The sequence below is a fragment of the Euprymna scolopes genome, chromosome 40 (assembly GCF_053919585.1).
Source record: "Euprymna scolopes isolate OS-2025 chromosome 40, ASM5391958v1, whole genome shotgun sequence".
NCBI lineage: Eukaryota > Metazoa > Mollusca > Cephalopoda > Sepiida > Sepiolidae > Euprymna > Euprymna scolopes.
Genome location: NC_136521.1, coordinates 4,981,076 through 5,006,169, shown reverse-complemented (window position 1 = coordinate 5,006,169; position 25,094 = coordinate 4,981,076). Strand labels below are relative to the sequence as shown.

Here is a 25,094-nt window from a genome sequence, read left to right as displayed (position 1 = left end):
TCATCAACATGTATCAATCATGACCATCGACGCTAAATCGGAGAAGGTAACGAAAACATAATTTCGTTGTCGTTGTGAACGAATGGTAACTCAAGGTTAGAGGAAAGATGCTTAGTCTTTGAGTACAGTTACCACGCATTAATATATTTTTTTTCTAACAATCGATTTTACAACATCAATAACAATCATCATAGTAATCGCTCAGTTTTTTTTTTTGGGGGGGGGGTCTGTTTCTTTGGAATGTTCCCTTTAATGTTTATTTGAAGAAACACTGCACGTCGAAATTACGAGTTTTTTTCTCACACCGTTAAAACAATCATTATTATAATATTATTCAAAAACGAGACGACATCAAAGGGAGATTATTCTTATATTTTTGTCCAAAGTTGTCAGATTGGCCTTTTTTTAAATTTCTTCAGCACTTCTGCATGACAGTGCCATGAGGCAAATGTGTGTATTTTAGTTTCCAGAACGGTTGATAGAGGGCGTGTGTCAGTTGAACAAGGGTCGATAAATTACTATTTCTTAGAACTGTTTATATACCGTCTAGATCGTAATATCTACGATTTGCGAACGGTCGTCGCGTCTAGAATTATTTACATCGACTTGCTATTTCAGCCCTTCTCGTGTTGTTTTTTTTTTTTTTTTTTGTATAAATCAAGTGAAACTCAAGGAGCGAAGCATCTCCTCGGCTTACCTGCCGGGGATGTCTAGAAAGCAATGAGCTTTTGATCAATGCGGAGGAAACCCTTTATATCAGACAATTGCTATTCAATTTGGACAATCCTCTTTTTATGGAGAGCTGATTTCCCTCCGCCAACATCTTGGGGAAAAACAAAACCCGCCAAAGTTTGCTCACAGTAAAAGTTAACTGCGGGATTTCTATTTGACCTCATGAAATTTAGTTCTTAATCCTTTAATTCAAACGTTTATCTGTTACTCTCTCTTGCTGGCCGAGCGAGTTACGTGTCTGTTTTTTTGTTGTTGTTTTTTTTTTTTGTTTTTTTTTTCACACTATATTTTCCACCTCCGCCTCAAGGCTTCTGGTTTGATCCTACCTACCTACCAAAACTTTTTTTTTTTTTTATTATTTCACCATTTGTTTTACCCCCCCCCCTTCCCAACACGCACCTCCAAACACCCGGGCAACGCCGGGCACCCCCGCTAGTTTCTTTTAAAAAGCCAAATCTCGTGAGTTTGGCCTTTTTCAAAGCGTAACGTACGGACTAATTAAGGAAGGAGCAAGCAGAATATTTTAATAGAATATAATACGCATCATGTGCGAAATTTAGTTGTCATAAATTTCAAACAAGTAAAACATTTGTTTATTTTCCTACTATTACGGTGTGATTTTGTTTACATTTCTATATATAAATTATATTCAATGCGTGCGTTTAATTAAGATTTGATCACAGAAATTAATATATGTCACTTCTGAATTCAATAAAAAAAAAAATTGCCACACTCGGAAAGAAGCTTGCTATAAAATTACAGTAGTCTATGTAAACGGGGCAAATTTCAAAACAATCCTGGATGTATGAAATAGAAAACACATCAAATGCGCTTGAAAGCCAAATTACAACGTAATATTAGGAAATAAACAAATATTTTACTTGTTTGAAATTTATAACAAATATATCTGGGCAGGAGCTGCTAAAAACAGCCTATCCTGCCTTGACAGAGTACAAAATAGACTTTGTGGCTTAGTGGGGGATGCCCTTTTCTCTACCCTGCAACCTCTCTCCCACAGAAGAGGCGTTGCGAGCCTATCCTTGTTTTATCGTTATTTCCATGACAGGTGCTTGTCTTAACTCCAAATCTCTGGCCCTCCCCCCCTCGCTAATCTTTCACGAAAAACACCCGTCTAGCTGAATCCACTGTGAAAAATTTCCCCCACTCTTTATCTGTGACTAAATCAAAACGTGGATTCCATGAACAAAGCTTCTTTCTTAGAACTGCACGCCTGTGGAACTCTGTTCCGTCTGCCTGCTTCCCACCTGACTACAACTTGGATGTCTTCAAGTCCAATGTCAACAAATTCCTAATGAACCGCCCCCTTAAGTAAACACTTCATCAAATCGCCACACTAACGTACTGTACTTGCAATAAACCTTATCCCTGAGTGGCTTCCGGGCCTTGATAAGTGGTGTCCACCGTGTAAAAAAAAAAAAAAAAAAAATTCAGAGCTATATTCCGTCCCTAGTGTATTGCTTTCTTTCTTCCTTGCAAAGTTGTAAATTTAGAGAAAGAAAACTCTGTTTGTGAAGAACCGCACGTTGTACCTGAGCCGTTGTATTTTGAAATGTTTGAACAGTGTGTAGGTAACGCGAGAATTACGTCACGGGTGCGAGTGCCATATAGAAACATTGATTTAATTTGAATATAATAAAATACGCATCAAATGCGCTTGAAACCAAATCAAATTTCAAACAAGTAAAATATTTGTTTATTTCCTAATATTCATTGTGATTCAGTTTCAAGCGCATTTGATGTGTATTTTATTTTATTCCAATCAAATCAACGTTTCTATATGGAACTCATACCCTTGACGTTATTCTCGCGTTGCCTACGCACTGTTCCAACATTTCAAAATACAACCGCTAGAAACAACGCGCGGCTCTTTACAAGCAGACTTTCTTTCTCCAAATTTACAACATGGCAAGAAAGAAGAAAAGGGGGGGAGAAAATAACATACCGAGGATGGATTATGTCTATGAAATATATTTATATTATAAATTTCAAACAAGTAAAATATTTATTTTCGTAATATTACGTTGTGATTTAGCTTTCAAACGCACTTGATGCGTATTTTATTCAAATGAAATTAACATTTCTATATGGAATTCACTCCCTTGACGAGCATTTTATTTTTTACTGCTACTGCTTAAAATCTTTTCGATTGACACTCAAAAAAAGGTTAGAGAAACCTCGCGCATGGCGGATACCTCAACTAGAATGTACACATAAAAAAGATTTATGAAAATTCAAGTAACTATTTTTGTCAATATGGCGAAGCAGAACCATTTTTTTTTTTTTTTCTGAACAACTTTGTCGCTTATCTATCCAGTTCTATGTTTCTAACCATTCTCCATGACTTCGGACCCCCACTTCCTTACCTTTTAAAATGATTCCACCATCATCTTATCCTCCCCCACCCTCTCCGCATTATATATTATCCTCCTCGACGTCTACACCGCCGCTAGGCTACAGACAAACGACGTCGTTCTTAGACATCGTCTTTGTGTTGATCCCGTCAGTGTTTGAAAAAAATGTAAGACAAGACGATTCATGCTCTGTCCTCTCGAAGACGTCTACCCCGAAGGTACCCTTTTAAAATTCTTGGAATACTTCTTTTGCTTTTTTTTTTTTTTTTTTTTTTTTTATTTTATTTATTTTTTTTTTTTACTTCGCTAATTTCTTTCTACCCATAATTGTTTTTTTTTTATCCATTTTCTATCTTAATCGGAAAGCCCATCTCGCGCATTACCTCCCCCTCCCTCCCTCCTTTCCTCCCTCTCCCTCCCTCCTTTCCTCCCTCTCCCTCCCTCCTTTCCTCCCCCTCCTTTCCCTCCTCCTTGCTTTCTTACATACAAGTACTTGTACGTATTTATTTGCTTCCCCACGACAGCAAAATTTGACACAAGGTCGTTTTTAATGAGAGGGAGGGACCAGCTCCCCAAAGAGGGGCGCTCTGAAAGTAGGGCAAAAATAAAAGAAATTACTTTAGTATAGGTTTTCCCACTCCATTGTCTAAGAACAGATCAACTTGAGTATAGCATCAGAGCAGATACTACACTCTGATCCTGGCCTGTACGTGTATGTTATTTATTCACCTTAATCATCTTGAGAAAGTCTGGAAATAAGGACGAAACGTTGATGGATGTAATTTTTTTTTATTTTTCACTGTACATCATGTAGGAATATTGTTTCCATTTACACAAGCGCGGCGAGAGATGTAGTTGAAATTAACATTAAAATAAACCGTAAATATCATTCAAGTCGACCGAGAGTGATCTTATGATTTTAATATCAGAATCTACGCATGTATATATATATATATATAGTAAGTTATAAAATGTATATGGCGATTAAGCTTCACTGACTATTCCGAGTTTAATCCACTCTAGGATTCTTCAGGCTTATGTGCGAATTCTGTGGTTGTTTGTCGTTTTTATATACGCATCTTCTATTGAGATTTTAGTTAGCCAATCAGCTTTCTAGTATCCTCCGCGCCCTTCCTATCAGCCAATGAGCATGCATTTATCAGACAAAGGCCTATTTGACCTCTAGTTGACCTGTTCCTTTGTGTGTGCTCTATTTAGCCTGGATATTTAGTTTCTTGATCTGTTTTAAATCTAGGTTAGTGTTTTTTTTTTTTTTTTTTATTAACGTTAGTTTATATATATATATATATATATATATATATATACATATACATACATATGTGTGATCGTTTATGTATATTTGTTTATTTAATTCATTTATTTGTTTATTTTCTATTGTTTTTGTTAGTTTTAAAATTGTTTTGTATCGCTATCCTAGAGTAAATTTTATCTTGTGAACACAGTTGTTTGATATTTCTCTTCTACAGTTTAATAGATGTTGGGGTTCTTTAAAGTACAGGATAGCAAATTTTTCATGAAGGCATAATCTACATGGGTCGTCTAGGTTCCTACATTATTATTATTTTCCATTCGACTACCGGTGAATGTCATTTTATTATTTTTGTTATTTTATACATTTTATAACTCACTAACTAGCTCTACCTACGTATTGAGCACTTTTGAAGTAAATACTTAATGTTTACGCATAAATCTATACTTTCGTATATTTTATTTGAGTAAATTAAGTAGTTATATATATATATATATATATATATATATATATAATACTAAAAGTCTATTGATCTTGTATGTTTGCAATCAGATTTCCGGTTTTCAACATCCGGTTGCGCATGCGTAAATAGCAACGTCTTCAATCCGTTATTCCAATTCCGGAATTTTTATATCGCTTTTAATACAAACAATTTCATTTAATTTGATCAAATAGTTATTTATATATACAAATAATACATAGATTCATAGATAATTATAATATATATTATAAAATCTATTTATCTATGAATCTATTAATAATATGAAATATTACCCTATACAATTTATGGAAAGAAAACACCTCTCACTTTCCCTCTAATAGATTTCAACACTCCTACTCCCTCTGTTTTCGTTACGTACGCGAGAAATAGTTACGTGTATGTGTGAGAGAGAGAAAAAGAGAGCGATGTAAAACTGGATAGAGTTATCCCCCTTAACTAATGCAGACCTTTTTACTAGAGGGCGTTATTACAAAAAAATTTCTTTTTCTTCTTCCCATGTTTTTTAAAGTCGTCTGCTTACATTTCCAAACGGAAAGCTGAATCGGTAAATGCACACATTTCTATTACATTAAATAGTGTTTTCCTTTACACAATGGGTACTGAATGTTTGCTTAAATTAAATGAAAAAAGTTACATTTTATTTTCATTTTCTATTTAAAAAGCCATTATTAACATGTGGAGAGTGTTTTTTTTATTATTCTGTACTTTCAACTAACAATTTCATTTAAAAGATGATATATCAAAATTTGAATTTAACTATAATAAGGATTATGATACCTGTTCAGTGCATATTTACCTATAAGTATGACCAACCACTTATAATTCAGTAACTGTAATTTAAAAAAAAAATAACAATTATAATAAACAGAACGACTCATAGAAATCTATCTATATTCTTTTTTCATTTTAATATACTTTCATAGAAATGCTTCTGTTATGTAAAAAAAAAACTATTTTCTTTATGCCACAAGTGTCACGCTCATACATGAATTCCATAGCTAATATAACGTACTGACCCAACGGGTCACGGGTGGTCTAGTATATATATATAAACGCAAATTTGTACATTAGTTACCTTATCCTAGATGCATATCTTAATGAAGACTGAGGGTGCATCTCCCCCAGTGAATTAATGTGTCTCCAGATACCAACCTGGAAATTTTTATGACTCAATGCGGTACATACAGCACTTAGCCTTTTCAAATAGTCACCCATCTGGTACTAGCCAGGCTCATCTTGCTTAACTTGGTGATCTGGTGAGAACCGGTGTGTCAATATATATATATATATATATATATATATATATATATATATATATATATATATATATATATATATGCTTTGTCTTGTGGCATCTGCACCGACGGGGATTAGCAGCAAAAGCAAAAAATGCGGTTGGTTCTACAAAAGCCTTCACGTTAATTTTATTTTTATTTCGGACTATTAGTCTCATCTTTATTAGTTGTTGTTTGTTTTTATTGGTTCACAACGTTTCGGCCAACTTCCTCTGGCCTTCGTCAGGTGGTAACCGCGACGGATAGGAACTTCGAATCTCCTAACTGCATTCTCAGCCATCACTGCCATCCGTAGTTGTCGTCGTCTCACCACATTTTTGACCAATTACCTCTGGCACGCTTTGGGTGGGATTGAAACCGCTATCTTCAGACAATGTTCATCTGGAACCGTAGAGATTCAACGTCTCTATCAACTGCGCCACGGGCCCCGAAGGGCGATCAAGGTTGGATTCTTTGATCTTATAAATCCACATTTATTCATTATCTGATCTTCCATAGTCGGGTCCGTACCGATTGGTGTATATATATATATATTATTCCTTAATTGGAATTTTTTTTTATTTTGAGATGAGCATTTTTATGTTAATTTTATTTTTATTTCGGACTATTAGTCTCATCTTTATTAGTTGTTGTTGTTTGTTTTTATTGGTTCACAACGTTTCGGCCAACTTCCTCTGGCCTTCGTCAGGTGGTAACCGCGACGGATAGGAACTTCGAATCTCCTAACTGCATTCTCAGCCATCACTGCCATCCGTAGTTGTCGTCGTCTCACCACATTTTTGACCAATTACCTCTGGCACGCTTTGGGTGGGATTGAAACCGCTATCTTCAGACAATGTTCATCTGGAACCGTAGAGATTCAACGTCTCTATCAACTGCGCCACGGGCCCCGAAGGGCGATCAAGGTTGGATTCTTTGATCTTATAAATCCACATTTATTCATTATCTGATCTTCCATAGTCGGGTCCGTACCGATTGGTGTATATATATATATTATTCCTTAATTGGAATTTTTTTTTAATTTTGAGATGAGCATTTTTATGTTAATTTTATTTTTATTTCGGACTATTAGTCTCATCTTTATTAGTTGTTGTTTGTTTGTTTGAATTCCATATAGAAAAAATTCCAATTAAGGAATAATATATATAAAAGCCTTCACCATTATAAAGAAATAATCAGTGGATTTTCAGACAATTTAGTTGTGATGGAAGCTTATACGTCGAAATCTATGGGAGTAGAACCCTGGGATACGGCATTAATCCATTCCAGGGTTGGTGAAATCGCCGTATAGCAGGGCTTAAGCAAAATATTATACAGTACATATTAAAAATTGGTAATAAAATAGAGTACAGTATATAATACACATGTATATATTCAACATAAAAACCACCGTAAGGCGGGGCAAATACCGTAACAAGGGTCTGAAAAACATTGTATTCCATATCCTAACCTGAGAAAAGTATCCTAGGGACACCGTATCTTGGTGTTCTACTCTGTGTGTGTATGCAGTCTTGGGAAGACCAAGGTGATGTTAAACCAGCACGCTGCCAAGTCGCCAATAATTGTCGATGGAAAGACCATTGAAGAAGTTTTTTTTTTTTTTTTTACATAGGCATCACCACATTATCAAGGCCCAGAGGCCACTCAAGGATAAGGGTTAAAGAGTGTACAGTAGAAATTGGACAATATAGTAATCATTAGTAATGAAAATTTGGTAAATTTGATAACTTATATGGAACGGCTCATCAAGAACTTATTTACTTTAGACTTGAACACAACCATATTGTAGTCAGCCGGAAAGCAGGAAAACGGAAGACAATTCCACAGGCGTGCAGTTCTAAGAAAGAAGCTTTGTTCATGGAATCTACGATTAGGTTTAGGCACAGATAAAGAGTGGGGGGAATTATTGATAGTGTTTACAGCTAGACGAGTGTTTCTTGTGAAAGTTTGGCGAGGGAGGACCATAGATTGAAGCTCAGTCGAACACTTTCCATGAAAATAACGATACATCAGAGACAAACTCGCAACATCTCTTCTGTGAGATAGAGGTTGCAAGGAGGAGAAAAGTTGAAAGCTATATCCACTGGGGAAAGAAAATTACGAAGGATGGAGCTCTATTCCCTGAGATAAATAGTGTTGGGCAGCTTTTGGGGAAGTGGAAAATATCATGAAAAGCAATTATGGCAATCAAAAAGATCTTCAATGAATATATACTACTTGTGATGGTCTACGATAGTGAAACATGGGCCTTGACGTCTCCCCCTAAATGAAATCTTTGCAGTGGCACAAAGGAAGACGAAAAGGATAATGGTGGACATCACTCTGCAAGACAGAAAGACAAACATCTGGATCTACCATCAAACAAAAATTATTAACATCAATATTTCCATCAAGACATACAAACACAAATGGGCAGGTCAAGTAGCCAGACAACATAACAGATGGTCCATCAGAACAACGGAATGGACACCTCATGAACATAAGAGGTCAAAGGGAAGACCAAGAACGAGATGGAAGAACGACCTCATACAACACATGGCAGCAGATAGCTCGGGACAGAGATAGATGACTAATGTCCAGGGAGGGGTTCCTCATTTAGTGTTAAAACCCTTATATATATATATATATATATATATAACTATTGATAATCCAAAGTTAAATAAAATTTATTTGATCATTAAATCAATAAGAAAAACATTGCTGAGTAAGACTCATGGAAAAACGGTCTTTAAACTGTAGAAGTACCGTAAAAATATTTGCAGACCCGGATTAACCACCATGTACCGGCAGAAATTAGACTAGACAAGCCACATCGTTTACGCCCTTCTGCTTTGGGATCTGCCATTGGCCAGCATTTAATAGAAAATCCAGCTTGTGCCCATGCCTATAAAATAGATTGCTGCACCTGACTGACTCTCAGAATCATTTCAAGATTTTGGAGTCGGTTTCAATTCTCTTATGCAAGCCGTCACTTTGCTGACAAAAGGAGTTCATTAAACCTACACCTATTCTGGTTGTCATTGGGCCTACTCGGGTTTGATAATTGGGCCTACTCGGGTTTGATAATTGGGCCTACTCGGGTTTGATAATTGGGCCTATTCGGGTTTGATAATTGGGCCTATTCGGGTTTGATAATTGGGCCTATTCGGGTTTGATAATTGGGCCTATTCGGGTTTGATAATTGGGCCTATTCGGGTTTGATAATTGGGCCTATTCGGGTTTGATAATTGGGCCTATTTGGGTTTGATAATTGGGCCTATTCGGGTTTGATAATTGGGCCTATTCGGAGATATATCTTAATTGTATATATATGTTATGGATGGGAAGATTCCAATATTTTTTCCAATCCCGATACAATTACCAATTCCGTATTGAACTACCGATTCCAATTCATTATAAATCTCTAAATATTAAACTATAAAGTTATTTTTCACGATTTCCATAAAAACACATTTTAAATGTGCTGATATTTTCTCAAGCATAAAGACACACTTGTAAGGGATGATTTATCGATTTTAGTTTTACTAAAAGTTTAAAATTAAAATATATTCATTATTTTAGTGTTACTATCAGCAGGGGAATATTTTTCTTTTATAGAAAATCAAATAAAAAAAAGTCAAAAGGAATCGTTGTTGGCATCGAAAAATAGACAATTTTTTTCCAATTCCGATACTACAAAAAGTTTCGATTTCTTATTCCGATTAATCACTGAACACTAATATATATATATATATATATATATATATATATATATATATATATATATATATATTTCATACGAATTCTCATTCGCCTTTTCTTCCCCCTTGCCCTTTTCTTTCTTTCGTATATCTCCGTGTATTTGCTCTTACGTGTTAATTTGATTCGTCTTTTGTATTTTTCAAAACCAACGATTAACTCCTGATGAGTTTATTAGTGAAAGGGGCCCCATAGGGTTTGTTCTTATATAATGTTTAAAGCGTTATACAGTTTTTGTACCAATAAAAGTGTAAAAGTTTAGGAGCATATTTATGTGAAAAAACAATGAGTTTACGAATATTGCTGTTATCTTTGAAGACAATGTTGAAATGAAACTAACAAGAAATCGTGCAACGTAATTGGACGTGGTCACCATATTGGCTAACATTATTTCTTTGCTACTAGCCTGGGTGCCCGGCGTTGCCCAGGTGTTTGAAGGTGTGTGTTGAGCAAAAAATTAAAAAAAAAAAACAGTGGTAGCAGGCAGGTAGGCTCGAACCCATACCACGAAGGAGGAAAAGAATGTGAACAAAAAACGTGACGTCTTTGCTGTTGCGTCCATCGCCAAACCAAAAATGATGTAGGTTTAAATTAAGGCTAGACAATCAAACAGAGGCAATGACTTTCGAAAATATTTACGAAAAAAGCGACTCCTCCCTGTAGAAAAGTGCCAAGTTAAGAGTGAAGGAATTAATATTTTTAGCAAATTTATCGATATTTGTCGTCCGAAGGGTCGAGCTTCAAAATGATACCGATCTCATGAAGATCCGTCGCCTCTGTCGAAAGTTATAGGCAGACATACATACATGCATGCATGCATGCATACATTTGAACAGACAGGTGAAATTTATATTATAGACTAGCGAGGGGTACCTGGCGTTGCCCGGGTGTTTGGAGGTGTGGGGGGGGTTAAAAAAATTAAGTATGAGGATCGAACCCGAACCGTTGAGGCAAAGTTGTAAATTAAAGTGTGAAAAAAAAAAAAAAAAAAAAAAAACGTGTGACGTTAACCATTGCTCCACCGCGAGATGCTAACGGAAACACGTTTGAATTTATTTAATTACTTGGATTTAGCAGGTGCCCGTTTTAATGAGCTAATGAGGTCAAGTTTGACTGCGGGATAGTACCTTCATTTACTACTGAACGCTTTTTTTCCCCACCCCCAAGGTGTTATAGGAAAAAGACTAACCTACATGCGGCGAGCGACAAATGTTGAATATATCTCTTCCCATAATCGAGCAAATCAAATAGACAGGCGAGCTTCGTTGTTAACTGTGAGATATTACGATTTATATGTGATATAAATGTTATATAGGGGGTTTTATTAAAAGAGAGTCTTAGGAAGAGATGGTTAGAAAGAGTCTTATTAGAAGAATTTTACAGTGAGGGATGTTGAAAGACTCAGAGAGAGAGAGAGAGAGATGTTGTTGTAAGACTTAGAGAGATTGTTCATGTTAGGAGAGATTCTTATATATTAAAATGTTCATTCCTTAGACGTGTAGAAGAAGAAACTCTTAGAGTGAGGAGATAGTGTTCAGACAGTCTTAGTGTAGATATGAGATGTAGATTCACATTGTGGATATGAGATGTGTATGTCACGACATTTTATAACACAGACATATAATAACAATTCACTTTACCTTTTTGTAAGAATCACAAACACAAGACGACGTTTTATCAAAACACATAATGGGTTTATTTCTTCACGACCGGCCGTGGTTTTCATCATCAAGAATTCAAAGCTTCACATTTTAGTTTCAAAGTGATCGTCTCGCTTCCTAGACGTTCGAATTCCCAGACCCTCTCTGAGTTTCTCACTGACTGTTTCTAACTAACTAACTCTCACTTCCTATATTGAGAAATCCATGCATGTCCGGCCAACTATTAACTCTTAGGTTAATAGATGTGTTGCTATGTGAAGCTCTTTGAGTGATGACATAGTGTTCAGACAGTTCGGACATTGTGTAGACATGATGTAGATTCACATTGTGAAGTCGAGATAATGGTTTATTTCGTCACACGGCCGTGTTTCCATCACCAAGAATTCAAAGTCTCACATTTTAGTTTCAACGTGACGTCTCGCTCCCTAGACGACTGACTCCCTCTGAGTTTCTTCACTGACTGACTAACTCCAAAGTTTTTTTCTCTATTCCTAGAACTTTCTATTTTCCATGACGTCATACACATGTTAAAACATGTGCCTTCTTTCACGTGTTCTGGACATACGTGTCCAAAACTTTTCCTATTTCTCAGTAACCTATTTTTCCAATATGTTAAAAACATTATCTTATAAGCTGCATTCTTTCAATTTAAAATTTCATAACAAACTTGAGAGTTAAACATTCTTTCCTTGAAATATTTATCTATATTCTAAACAAATGTTTGTTTTACATTTTTAAATTCTCACACGTAATCTATTTCTAAAACTGAATTACGAGGTTCGAATTCCGTCTGTTGCTATTTCATTTTCATTTTAAACTAATCTCTATTTTCATACTTACATGAAAAGGGGACAGCCCTTATCATGTAACATAAAAAGTTTTTAAAAGTTGTGAAGCGAGCGACCGCTTCTCTGAAAGAAGCCTTTTGTAGACACACAGAAAAAGCGAACACACATACATACATTTTTGCTTTTATATTTATAGATTACGTGTAATTATATTCATGCAGATATTCTACATGATTTATACTTATGTAATATTTGCGTAAAACGTTTATAGTAAACATAAACCTCTTTCTATATGTATATATGCGTATACATATTTGTTTTAAAAAATTGCCTATCAAATTTCTTTGTCAGTTTTTTGTCTACAGAATGAAACTTATTATATAGGATATTCAAACTCATGCGAACCTTTATATTTGGGTTTTGAAATTTATTTGCTATGGCATGTCATGTCATTGATAACCAGCAATGGCTTGACCAAGTTAATATGCGTGATTACCAATATTCATATTTTCTAATACATAAATTATCAGATCGAGGTTGATGCAGGCGGATGTATTTAACTGCGTGTATTAAAAACTAACAAAGCTAATTGTGCGCAGTTGCATTAAGATGAACACAGAATGCATTACTCACTGAATTGGCCCATAATCATTTTTTATAGCTTTGATTACGTTTAATATGACCCATGCTGATAACGATGTGTCAGGGACTTGTTTTTTTTTATTTTATTATTTTAATACCCCTGGCTTATTTTATCTAGGAGCTGACCATTAGCTCTGGGTTCCCTCGTTATATACCTCATGCTGTCTTGCGGACGGGTTTTCGACTGCCTGGTCCCCTTTTTAAGCACCCTCTCCTCTCTTTAGCTTTTCTCCCCCCCCCGTACTATGACTCACGGAAAGAAGTACACATTAATTCCACTGCAAAAAAAAAAAAAAAAAGAGGGGAGGATGGGGTTCTGAATAGATGCAGACTTTGTGCATCAGACGTCCCCCCCTCTACACCCAAACATGCACCTTACCGAACCCCTGATTCCTCCTTATTCGCAAAGCCCACTGAGAGCAGAAGAGGGGAGAAGGGTTCCTTCTTAAACGCATTGATTGATGTCCAGTTTATTTCTACTTCTTTTCCAATGGCCAAGTCTTTCTCCTTTCCCTTTTCTCCTTTGCACAATTTTCAACCCATCACCCCCTCCCTCTATTCCGCTAAACACCCCCAAATCCATTTCCTCTCCCTGCTATTACCCGCCTCCACTCTTGAAGTCTCAAAAGCCCTCTCCCTAAAATCATATCCCCTCCTCCCGCCCCGCTTTCCTTGTTACTTTTCCTTTTTTTTTCTTTCTATTCTACTTAGCCCCTTCCATAGCTCTCTCTCACTCTTAACCGCGTCCTCGTTCCCTAATGCCCGTTTCCATACCCCCCTCACCCTGCCCCCTTTATTCCCACCTCCCTAAAACCTTCTTTCCACTTTATACTACTCTTAACAAAAAAAAAAAGCCCCAACCGTTCCCCTATGTGCGATCCAATAGCCCCATACTCTCTCCACAACTATTCCCCTCACCTTCCCTATCTCCTCCCCAGCCTGACTACTAACTAACATGTCTGCCAACGTCATTCATTCGTCCCCTTTTAGGGGGGGGAGATGAAAAGTCGGTCGTGTGTGTATGTAAGGTTTGTTCGAGTGATGGGGCAAGAATTGGATTAGTGCCTTTGGGTAAGGGTCTGCAACTAAACGTCTACTGAATCTGCCCCTCTCCCCCATAGTCCGAGTGCCTGTTGCTTCTACGCACAGATCTCAAACAAGTGGGTAAACCGAAAACGCAGAAGCTATTTCCTAGCGAGACCCACGCATAGGGATTTCTATCCTCGGGGTGGGGGTGGGGCACAATCAGCAATGATCTGGTCCCTGTTGATTTTTCGGTGGGATGTTAGTTTTATGCAGTTTTACGAGGTCCACCCTCCCAGGCGTTGCCTTCTCTCTTTTAGAAGGGGTTACTTTATTGTTAATCGCCTGAGGCGGCTTTACTGGGAAATGCCAAAGGGGTTAAGTACTTTTCAATCCCACTTTCCGATCCTGGTGTCAAAGTACTTGCAGTTTGAGAGAACTAAATACCCCCCCCCCTACACACACACACAAACACGCACGGACGTTTCATTGGAGAGTGCGAAAAATATAAATACGCAGCAAATAAATGTTATCAAAGACGAGCAAATTTACTTTTCTACCTAGATCCCCATCTGGCATCAATTGAAATGGGTGGCTTTCGTCTAAGGGAGGCCCCAGGTTTTGATAAGCTCCTGAGTTTGACCTTTACACCTGATCTTAAATGGAACACATACATCAAGTCTGTGGCCAAGGTCGCTGGGAAAATGGTGGGATCTTTCTACCGCTCCAGAAGATATCTCACTAATGATGCAATTCTCTATCTATATAAGAGCCAAGTACGTCCAAAGATGGAGTACTGCTGACACATCTGGGCGAGAGCTGCTAAAACAGCCTATCCTGCATTGACAGAGTACAAAATAGACTTTGTGGCTTGGTGGGGATGCCCTTTTCTCTACCCTGCAACCTTTTTCCCACAGAAGAGACATAGCGAGCCTGTCATTGGTCTATCGTTATTTCCATGGCAGGTGCTCGTCTGAGCTCCATTCTCTGGTTTCCCCTCGCCAATCTTTAAAAAAAAGCACCCAACTAGCTGAAACCACCGTCAATAATTTCCCCCACACCCTATCTGTGCCTAAATCAAAACGTAGATACCATGAACAAAGCTTCTTTCTTAGAACTTCACGCCTGTGGAACTCTGTTCCGCTTGCCTGTTTCCCTCCCGACTTCAACCTGGATGTCTTCAAGTCCAACACAAACAAATTCATGATGAACCCCCCCTAAGTAATGACACCTTACCAATTCTCCAATACTATTGCTACACTATCCCATTGATTACTGTACACACAATAGCCCTTATCCCTGAGTGTCCATTGGGCCTTGATAAGTGGTGAACTCCATGCAAAAAAAAAAAAAAAAAAAAAATATGCACACACTAGTAGCCAAATTGAATATTGAAATGCTCATATCTTTGGTTTTATGGGACGAAACTACATGAAAATTTGCAGGCATTTTGCAGATTATAATGCTATTCTATGGTTTAAATGTTATGACAATTGATGAAAAAAGAACCAATATTTTAAAACCATAAAACATGCCAAAATTTGCCTACATTTGTATATATAGTGTCCTGGCAGGCAGTTTCAGTTTTGCTACTTCGATTGTCTCCCCTGTGGCCTTGCCAGGCCACTAATATAAATTTTGGCCAATTTCCTATCTATGGCTTTTACGAACTATGTCGATTTTTTTAAATTATAGTTACTTATCTAGAATTTACTCAAATCTTAATTTTAAGATAGGTCAGCATTCTTTAGCGTTGAGCCTTCGAAAGAAACCCCATTACGTTCCATCCTTTGATGGAATCTGCCTCAAAATATCGAAATGAATATTCCGTTTTCTGTATCTTTTAAATTCCTGAATATTCAGAAGTTATTCTTCTCGTTCTTTTGAGATTAAATTCTGCGGATGTAAACTACAGTGCGAAACCTTTCCAATTTCATTTTTCTGCGATTCTTTTGCGATCAGTGGAATGCATTATCTGAAATTAGGGGTTAGGGACCTTATTAATAATAATTGGTAGGAAGGGATCCTGACAAACCGTACATCAATGGAACGCCGAGGAATTTCCATGCTCCCAAAAAAAAGGACGTAAAAGAAAACGATGCGAACTGATCTTATTGAATATTCAAAATGGCCGCCGCGTGATGACGGATGCTGTGGAAGATTCCCCCTCGTATGCGAAATTATGCAAATAGATTCTTTTCCCTCCCATTGCAAACTCTATGAATAAGTTAAAAAAAAAAAGAAAGAATTGTAATATTTATTTCATGTTTGAGTTGGGTAGATCATCAAAGAAAGCGGTGTGCAATGGAATAATATTAAAATGTCCGGCGTTGTCCAGGATGCAATGGAGTTGATTTAGTTTTTACTTTTTATTTGTGCATATTTTTGCTGCAGTTTTATATATATATATATAAAGAAATCAATTTTTTGCAGGGGTGGGTGGGGGTTTTGGAGATTCTTCAGACACTTTTCTAATAATTTGAAAAGAGTTATCTCCCCTTGCTGGTTTATATTTTTAGATGATTCGTAAAAATTAGGTACATATTAACTGGGCCGAATTATTTAATGTCCTTTTATTTTCGTTTTTTTTTTTTTCGTTTATTTTTTTCATCTTCTCTTTCTCACTTCTCTCTCTCTCTCTCTCTCTCTCTCCCTCCCCCCCTTCTCTCTTTCCTCCTCTCTCTCTCCTCTCTCTCTCTATCCTCCTCTCTCTATCCTCCTCTCTCTCTCTCTCTATCCTCCTCTCTCTCTCTCTCTATCCTCCTCTCTCTCTCTCTATCCTCCTCTCTCTCTCTCTATCCTCCTCTCTCTCTCTCTATCCTCCTCTCTCTCTCTCTATCCTCCTCTCTCTCTCTATCCTCCTCTCTCTCTCTCTATCCTCCTCTCTCTCTCTCTATCCTCCTCTCTCTCTCTATCCTCCTCTCTCTCTCTATCCTCCTCTCTCTCTCTCTATCCTCCTCTCTCTCTCTCTCTATCCTCCTCTCTCTCTCTCTCTATCCTCCTCTCTCTCTCTCTCTATCCTCCTCTCTCTCTCTCTCTATCCTCCTCTCTCTCTCTCTCTCTATCCTCCTCTCTCTCTCTCTCTCTATCCTCCTCTCTCTCTCTCTCTATCCTCCTCTCTCTCTCTCTCTATCCTCCTCTCTCTCTCTCTCTCTCTCCTTCCCCTGTTTCCCTTTTGTCTTCCCGGCTTATCCTCTTTTAATCTCTCTCTTGAAAGATAGCGACAACTGGTTTTAAAATGATGTTTTATTCATTTATCCTTTATCCCCAGGCTCGGAGTACGCCGGATAGCTTCACTAGTACATAATAAACGCCTCTAAACGCTCTCTTTTATGATGTACACAAAAAGGTCATGGAGGCATCTTTCATTCGCGATTCTATAAATCTTTCTCACCCTGAAATAAATCCAAGACATCATTCCGCAACAAATAATTAGCTCAATTTTAAGATGGCGATTTCGAAAACTTAAAATCAAATCCTATTCCGAAATTTTCGGATCTCATGTTTTAATTTGTGATCTCCATAAAGAATCGCTTCGTGTCACCATTAAGCGGATTCCTCGCAGAGTTGCAGGAATTTTGATACCATTAATTTTTCCTGCTATTACTTCTTAAAAGTACGGGAGACCTTTAATCTTCGGCGGCATCGCGCGTAAATACATAAATTCCATCTAATAAAAGAATGGTAACCCGGTGTTTTGAAACCATTGAAGCGATTCGCTTCCTCCGGAGGGGCGGAATCGATGCATTAACAAGAAATAGCACAAGCGAACTATGGAAGGCCATGAGTATAAAAAAGAATATTAAATCATAAGCTAAAAAAACACTCCTAAATAACGTTAAATGAATTGTATGGATTAATCTTTCAGTGATATGTTTTACCGATGTGCCTACCGTGTTGTGACGTCACCGGCGGTCGAAATAACGCGTTTTAAGCGACCTCGTGAACGTGAGGCTTTAATGACTTGCAAAAAATGTCAGCGAAAAAATCGATCCGCCTTGTATAAAAGTACCCAGATTAGGGTGAAGGAATTAATTTTTTTTTTTTTTTTTTTTTTTTTGCCAATTTTTTTATATTTGTCGTCTGAAGTGGCGACCTTCAAAATGATACCGATCGCGTGAAAATCCGAAGCACACCTGTAAACACATGTCTGAAAACTCTATATACCAAATTTCAAATCTCTAGGTCACAAATTAGTTGAGTATATAGGTTGAGAAGTGTTCTCCCTCAGTGAGAGTCTCACACATATATATATTTCGGCGTATAAGTTAAAAAAAAAAAAAAATCGTCTTTAAAAAAAACATATTATAAGATACCGGAAGTTGCAATCTCTAGCCTAGGCTAAACAAACATGGTTTCATGATTTAGCAGTCGTCTTATCCGACCGATATATGATAACTTTATTAAAATTTGCTCCAATTTTGTACCTCATCTCATTTGACGGTTAGCTTATACAACGAACGGTGTGTATGTGTGTGTGTGTATATATATATATATATATATATATATATATATATATATATAAATGTATATTTAGGCAGCATTTTCTCATTTAGACGAATATTATTGAATAGCACGGAATTATTCTGTTTTACAATATTCCTATTTATCTTTTCCAATCTCCGAATAGTCCTTTTTATGTTTTTCTCGAGATTGTATATGTTGGATTCATAATCGCGAGCGCTTTCGACAGAAGTACTTCTATCATCCTCAGGCATATTTGTAGAAAAAATGTAGGGATTGTTTTTTTAATTTACTTATATATATATATACATATATACATATATATATATATATATATATTCCTAGTCACGTGGTAATTTGTCACAAGTTAAGTGGGCGAATTTTTTTTTTTTTTTTTTTTTTGCATATATTAAATAGATTTATATATATACAAACACATATATACATTATTAAACATTTATCCCAAACATTTCACGTGACTAGGAAATATATATATATATATATATATATATATATATATATATATATATAAGTAAATTAAAAAAACAATCCCTACATTTTATTTCTACAATGTGCCTGAGGATGATAGAAGTACTTCTGTCGAAAGCGCTCGCGATTATGGATCCAATATATACAATTTTGAGAAAAACACAAAAAGGACTATTCGGAGATTGGAGAAGATAAAAAGGAAAATTGTAAAACAGAATAATTCCGTGCTATTCAATAAGCTGAATGTGTGTGTGTGTGTGTGTGTGTCTGTCTGGTCACGAATAGGTTCCTATATGGTTGACTATTTTAAAAAACTGATCACATATAATGATAGAAGATGTATCGAGACACAGGAATGGGTATGTTTGATCTGGTAGAACCGTCGTTCATTAAAATTGTGGGGTTTGCGTTCGCGCCTGGTCCACAAAGTATAGAAATAAAAAATTAAAAACAAACGATTATAAGCGTTTTTGATAATAGATGTAAATAATAATACTTTGATAAGTATGTTTTAACTTAAATAGGGATGGTATAATAAAATTGTGGGGTGTTCGTTCGCACCTAACCTCCATAGAATGGAAATGTCATAAAGTTTAACAAGGGTTTTTAATATAGATCCACAGAATATTGTGATAAGTATTTCAGTGTGAACAGGTATGGCGTATGGGGTTTATATATTTTGTTTTTACTTTCATCATATTTTGCTTCAAATTTCAACCCAAATTTACAACCCTTCCTTTTCATAACCTATTATACTTTCATAAATCAGTCCATTTTCTGTAGGCTGTTTTTGAACCCAGTGACGACGGGTACTTTTGCTAGTATATATATATATATATATATATATATAAAATTAAAAAATGTATCCATTTTAAATGTGGAAATTGATGAATCGCACAGGTAAGAAATTCATTTTTATACTATGAAAAGGTTAGTAATTACAATTAAGAATAGGAAATTGGGGAAAAAAAATTTTGTAACTTGTCTTCTTCCTAAGATTAAGGGTGGTGGTGTTTGATCAACACTGCTGGGGAGCCATGATGTAATACACTGTTTTGTTTTTAAATCCCCGAAACAGTGTTTCATGGTAAACAACTGATGATCCCTTAAAAAATATAAAAATTGGTATTATAGTAAATTTGAGAGTTGATGCAGTGATTGCAGGTGATTAAATGACTTACTGACTAGATGTTTTTTTTGATGAATGATAAAAAATAATTTTTTGTGTGGTTTCAAATGTTAAAAACTTCAAAGACTATATATATATATATATATATATATATATATATATATATATATATATATATATAATGTGGTGTTAGATCGCCCATTGAGCGTAAATTGTTTGATTCAGGGAATGAAATCTATATGCGTGCGTTGGAATTTTGATTGAATCCTCATCTTCGTAAATAGATTAAGAGATGAAAATAAAAAATGGAATCATTGCACATTGGATTAAGTTGTGATTAAATCACGCACGATTGGATAATAAAAGAAAGGTCCAATTAATACACAAAACTGAAACGCATAAAAAAAGGTTTTCGCTTTTTTTTTTTTTTTTTTTTTTTTTTTAATCTATTTTAGACGCCATTTTGAAAGGATTCGTCTGTTGATCACGCTTAAGTTCCAAATAGTTTCCTTCACTGGATACGATGTTATATTATTTTTCTTTTTATTTTTCAGTTTCATTTTTTCTTTTTTTCCTTTGTGACATTTCCTTTATTTCCTCTTTGTTTCTTTGGTTTTTACTGTCTTTTCTTTCTTTTTTACTGTCTTTCTTTCTTTCTTTGCTCGTTCGTCCTCTTTTTCTCTTTTCTTTTTACCTTTTTTCTCTTTTTACCTTTTTCTTTTTTTTTCTCTTTTCTTTCTCATTTCTCTTTTTTTCTTTCTCTTTTTTCTTTGTCTTTTCTCTTTTGTCTTTTTTTCTTTCTCTTTTCTCTTTCTCTTTTTTCTTTCTCTTTTCTCTTTTCTCTTTCTCTTTTTCTTTTTTTCTTTCTCTTTTTTCTTTCTCTTTTTTCTTTCTCTTTTTTTTTCTCCTTTTTTTTCTCTCTCTTTTTTCTCTCTCTTTTTTCTCTCTCTTTTTTCTCTCTCTTTTTTCTCTCTTTTTTCTCTCTCTTTTTTCTTTCTCTTTTTTCTTTCTCTTTTTTCTTTCTCTTTTTTCTTTCTCTTTTTTTTCTTTCTCTTTTTTCTTTTTTTCTTTCTCTTTTTTCTTTTTTTCTTTCTCTTTTTTCTTTTTTTCTTTCTCTTTTTTCTTTTTTTCTTTCTCTTTTTTCTTTTTTTCTTTCTCTTTTTTCTTTTTTTCTTTTTTTTCTTTTTTTCTTTTTTTTCTTTTTTTCTTTCTCTTTTTTCTTTTTTTCTTTCTCTTTTTTCTTTTTTTCTTTCTCTTTTTTCTTTCTCTTTTTTCTTTCTCTTTTTTCTTTCTCTTTTTTCTTTCTCTTTTTTCTTTTTTCCTTTTTTCTTTATTCCTTTTTTCTTTTTTCCTTTTTTCTTTTCCTTCTCTTTTTTCTTTTCCTTCTCTTTTTTCTTTTCCTTCTCTTTTTTCTTTTCCTTCTCTTTTTTCTTTTCCTTCTCTTTTTCTTTTCCTTCTCTTTTTTCTGCTCCTTCTCTTTTTTTCTCATTTTTCTTTTCCTTCTCTTTTTTCTCTTTTTTCTTTTCCTTCTCTTTTTTCTCTTTTTTATTTTCCTTCTCTTTTTTTCTCATTTTTCTTTTCCTTCTCTTTTTTCTCTTTTCTTTTCCTTCTCTTTTTTTTTTCTTTTCCTTCTCTTTTTTTCTCTGTTTTATTTTCCTTCTAGTTTTTCTCTTTTGCTTCTCTTTTTTCTTTTTTCCTTTTTCTTTTTTCCTTCTCTTTTTTCTCTTTTCCTTCTCTTTTCCTTCTCTTTTTTCTTTTCCTTCTCTTTTTTCTTTTCCTTCTCTTTTTTCTTTTCATTCTCTTTTTTCTTTTCCTTCTCTTTTTTCTTTTCCTTCTCTTTTTTCTTTTCCTTCTCTTTTTTCTTTTCCTTCTCTTTTTTCTTTTTTTCTCTTTTTTCTTTTTTTCTCTTTTTTCTTTTTTTCTCTTTTTTCTTTTTTTCTCTTTTTTCTTTTTTTCTCTTTTTACTTTTTTTCTCTTTTTTCTTTTCTCTTTTTTCTTTTCTCTTTTTTCTTTTTTCTTTTTCTTTTCTCTTTTTCTTTTCTCTTTTTTCTTTCTCTTTTTCTTTTCTCTTTCTTTCTCTTTTTCTTTTCTCTTTATTCTTTCTCTTTTTCTTTTCTCTTTCTTTCTCTTTTTCTTTTCTCTTTCTTTCTCTTTTTCCTGTTTCCTTTTTTCTTTTCATTTTTTTTTCATATTGTAGTTAGCTGGAAAGCAGGCCAGTGAAACAAAGTTCCATAGATAGGCAGTTCTAGAAAAGAAGCTTCGTTCATGGAATTTTCGTTTATATTTAGCAATACATAGACAGTGGATTAAACTGTTGATGGCTGCTACAGCGAGATGAGTTTTTCTTTTGTTTTGTTTTTAAGCCTGGCAAGAAGGCGTGGATTGGAGCTCAGACGAGCACTTGCCATGAACATATTTAAAATATTTATCCCTCTTTTACCATTGTGTGTACTGGGTGACAACCACTGGACTAAACTAGCAAATCCCTCGCCTGTACAAACAACTTGCGATAGAAAATTACTTCCACCGAAAACGTTTGTGTGTGTGTTTATCTTGGAAGGAGATAAAACCGACAAAAAAAAAACTTCCTCGAACCATAAATATTCCAGAGATAGAATAATTTATAACGTTAAATAAGTCCGACCGACACGATTTTTCCGGAGATCGCCAAGTGTGTTCGGATTCTATCACGGTGTTTCGTACTAGAAATTATGCCAAACGAGAAAGAATAAAACTTTCTTTTTGTGTGTGTTTCTCTTTTTTTTTCTGCGAGTAGCGGTTATTTACCATTCCATAATGTTTTGATATCGGATATAAAGTAAGAAAAAGTGGTATTTATTTCGTTAACACGATCTTTATTGAACATTGTAGCAGTACTTTTTGTGTTAAAGCGTGTCTAAGTATATGGATATGGAGCTTAGTCTGTCGGGTTGGGTAAAGTGTTAATTAATAAACGCGCATGTGGATCAGGCGTAGTATTTTATTGGCGCTAACTGTCCCAACCTGTCGTTTCCCTGTAGTATTTATTTGCATTTTGTTTGCTTTTTTTTTTTTTTTTTTTTTTTTTTTAAACTATGCTTCTTTTTTTTTTCTTGCTAAATTGCATATTTTGTTGAACAAACCTTTCTTTTCGGCCTTCTTTTCTTTTCGGCCTTCTTTTCTTTTCGGCCTTCTTTTCTTTTCGGCCTTCTTTTCTTTTCGGCCCTCTTTTCTTTTCGGCCTTTTTTTCCCTTTGTGTCTTTTTTCTTTTTTCCCCTTTTTTCTCCTGTTTTTTGTTTTCCTTTCCTTTTTCTGTTTCCTTTTTCTGTTTCCTTTTTCTGTTTCCTTTTTCTGTTTCCTTTTTCTGTTTCCTTTTTCTGTTTCCTTTTTCTGTTTCCTTTTTCTTTTTCTGTTTTCTTTTTCTGTTTTCTTTTTCTGTTTTCTTTTTCTGTTTTCTTTTTTCTTTCTCCTTTTCTTTCTTTTCTTTCTCCTTTTCTTTCTTTTCTTTTTTTCCTTTTCTTTTTTCTTTTTTTTCTTTTTCCTTTTCTTTTCGGCCTTTTCCTTTTCTTTTCGGCCTTTTCCTTTTCTTTTCGGCCTTTTCCTTTTCTTTTCGGCCTTTTCCTTTTGACCGTCTCCCTTTATTTTCATTCTCTCTCTCTCTCTCTCTCTCTCTCTCTCTATATATATATATATATATATATATATATATATATATATATATATATAATTATTACTTACTGTATTTTCTCGCCTCTTTTCTATTTTTCTTTCTTTTTTAATTTTTGAAACCTGTCCATCTCTTTTGTCGTCCGTCTCCTTCCACTCTCTATATTTTACTCTCTTTTTTTTTTCTTTTTTCTTTTTTCTTTCTGGTTTCGTTTACTTTTGTGTAATTTTTTAAACACGTTTATTGTTTTTCTAAATATTATTTTTCTCTAATTGAAGTAAATCTCCCTTTTCGGCTCCTTCATTTCCGGTTTTCATTTGTTTTTTTTTTGTTTTTTTTTTCGCATTTTGTTTTTTGTTTTTTTTTTTTGTTTTTTTTTTTCGCATTTTTTTTTTTCCCCCCGCATCTGTTTTAATTTGTTTTTTTCTTCGCATTTTGTTTTTTTGGGTTTTTTTTTTCGCAATTTTTTTTTTTTTTCGCATCTGTTTTCATTTGTTTTTTCTTCGCATATTGTTTTTTTTTTTTTCGCATCCGTTTTCATTTGTTTGTTTTTTTCGCATTTTTTTTTTTTCGCATTTTTTTTTTTTCGCATTTTTTTTTTTTCGCATTTTTTTTTTTTCGCATTTTTTTTTTTCGCATTTTTTTTTTTTTTTCGCATTTTTTTTTTTCGCATTTTGTTTTTCTTTTCTGCATTTTTTTTCTTCACGTCTTTCTTTTTTTTTTTTTTCGCATTTTGCTTCTTTCTCCTTTGTTTTCCTCTATTTTTGCCATCACAATTTTTCTAACGTCATTTCTGTCCTCTTTTCCAGTTAAGCAAAGTACAAGTGCAGGATTGTAGCCGTTACAAAACTTGCGAAAAGTGTATCAGCGTCAAGGATCCATATTGTGGCTGGTGCACCTTAGAAAACAAGTAAGTTTCATCTTTATTCCTTCATTTCTGTTTTATGATGCTGACCATCTATGGAACGCATTGCCGCAAGAGTATTTCCTTGCCGATTACAACTTGGTCATTCGTATTATTTGCACTACCGTTCTCATCTTGAGTGTAATTTTCACAACGTTTCGGTCGATGCAACCTCCGACTTTCTTCCGGTGTATCTAGTCGAACTCAAGAATGTTTTTGTCGAACTCGGGAATTCGGATGTTATTTCGAATGGAACCATTTATTTACTTCACAAGGGTAGCATGCCCTTGTTTCCTCAGCCATGACGGGAATTGAATTTTTCGGTCGCCCACACTGAGAATTGAACCTTCACCCCCCCCCCCCCGGAGAATATCACTTTTACTATTTATTTTTCCAATTACTCTAACGACTGCGCCACGGGTCCTTGTGTAGATTTATA

At 35.0% G+C, this 25,094-nt stretch overlaps 1 protein-coding gene across 13 annotated transcripts in view; it reads left to right on the top strand.

Moving 5' to 3' along the window:
- Positions 1 to 25,094, top strand: part of LOC145265357 (plexin-A4-like) — a 1,096,693-nt gene that overhangs the window by 556,084 nt on the left and 515,515 nt on the right. For all 13 annotated transcript variants that reach the window (XM_080121138.1, XM_080121137.1, XM_080121136.1 and 10 more), the window contains one exon: positions 24,561 to 24,661. In XM_080121138.1, coding sequence (XP_079977264.1) covers positions 24,561 to 24,661 — 101 coding nt within the window. The remainder of the gene's footprint in view (positions 1 to 24,560; positions 24,662 to 25,094) is intronic.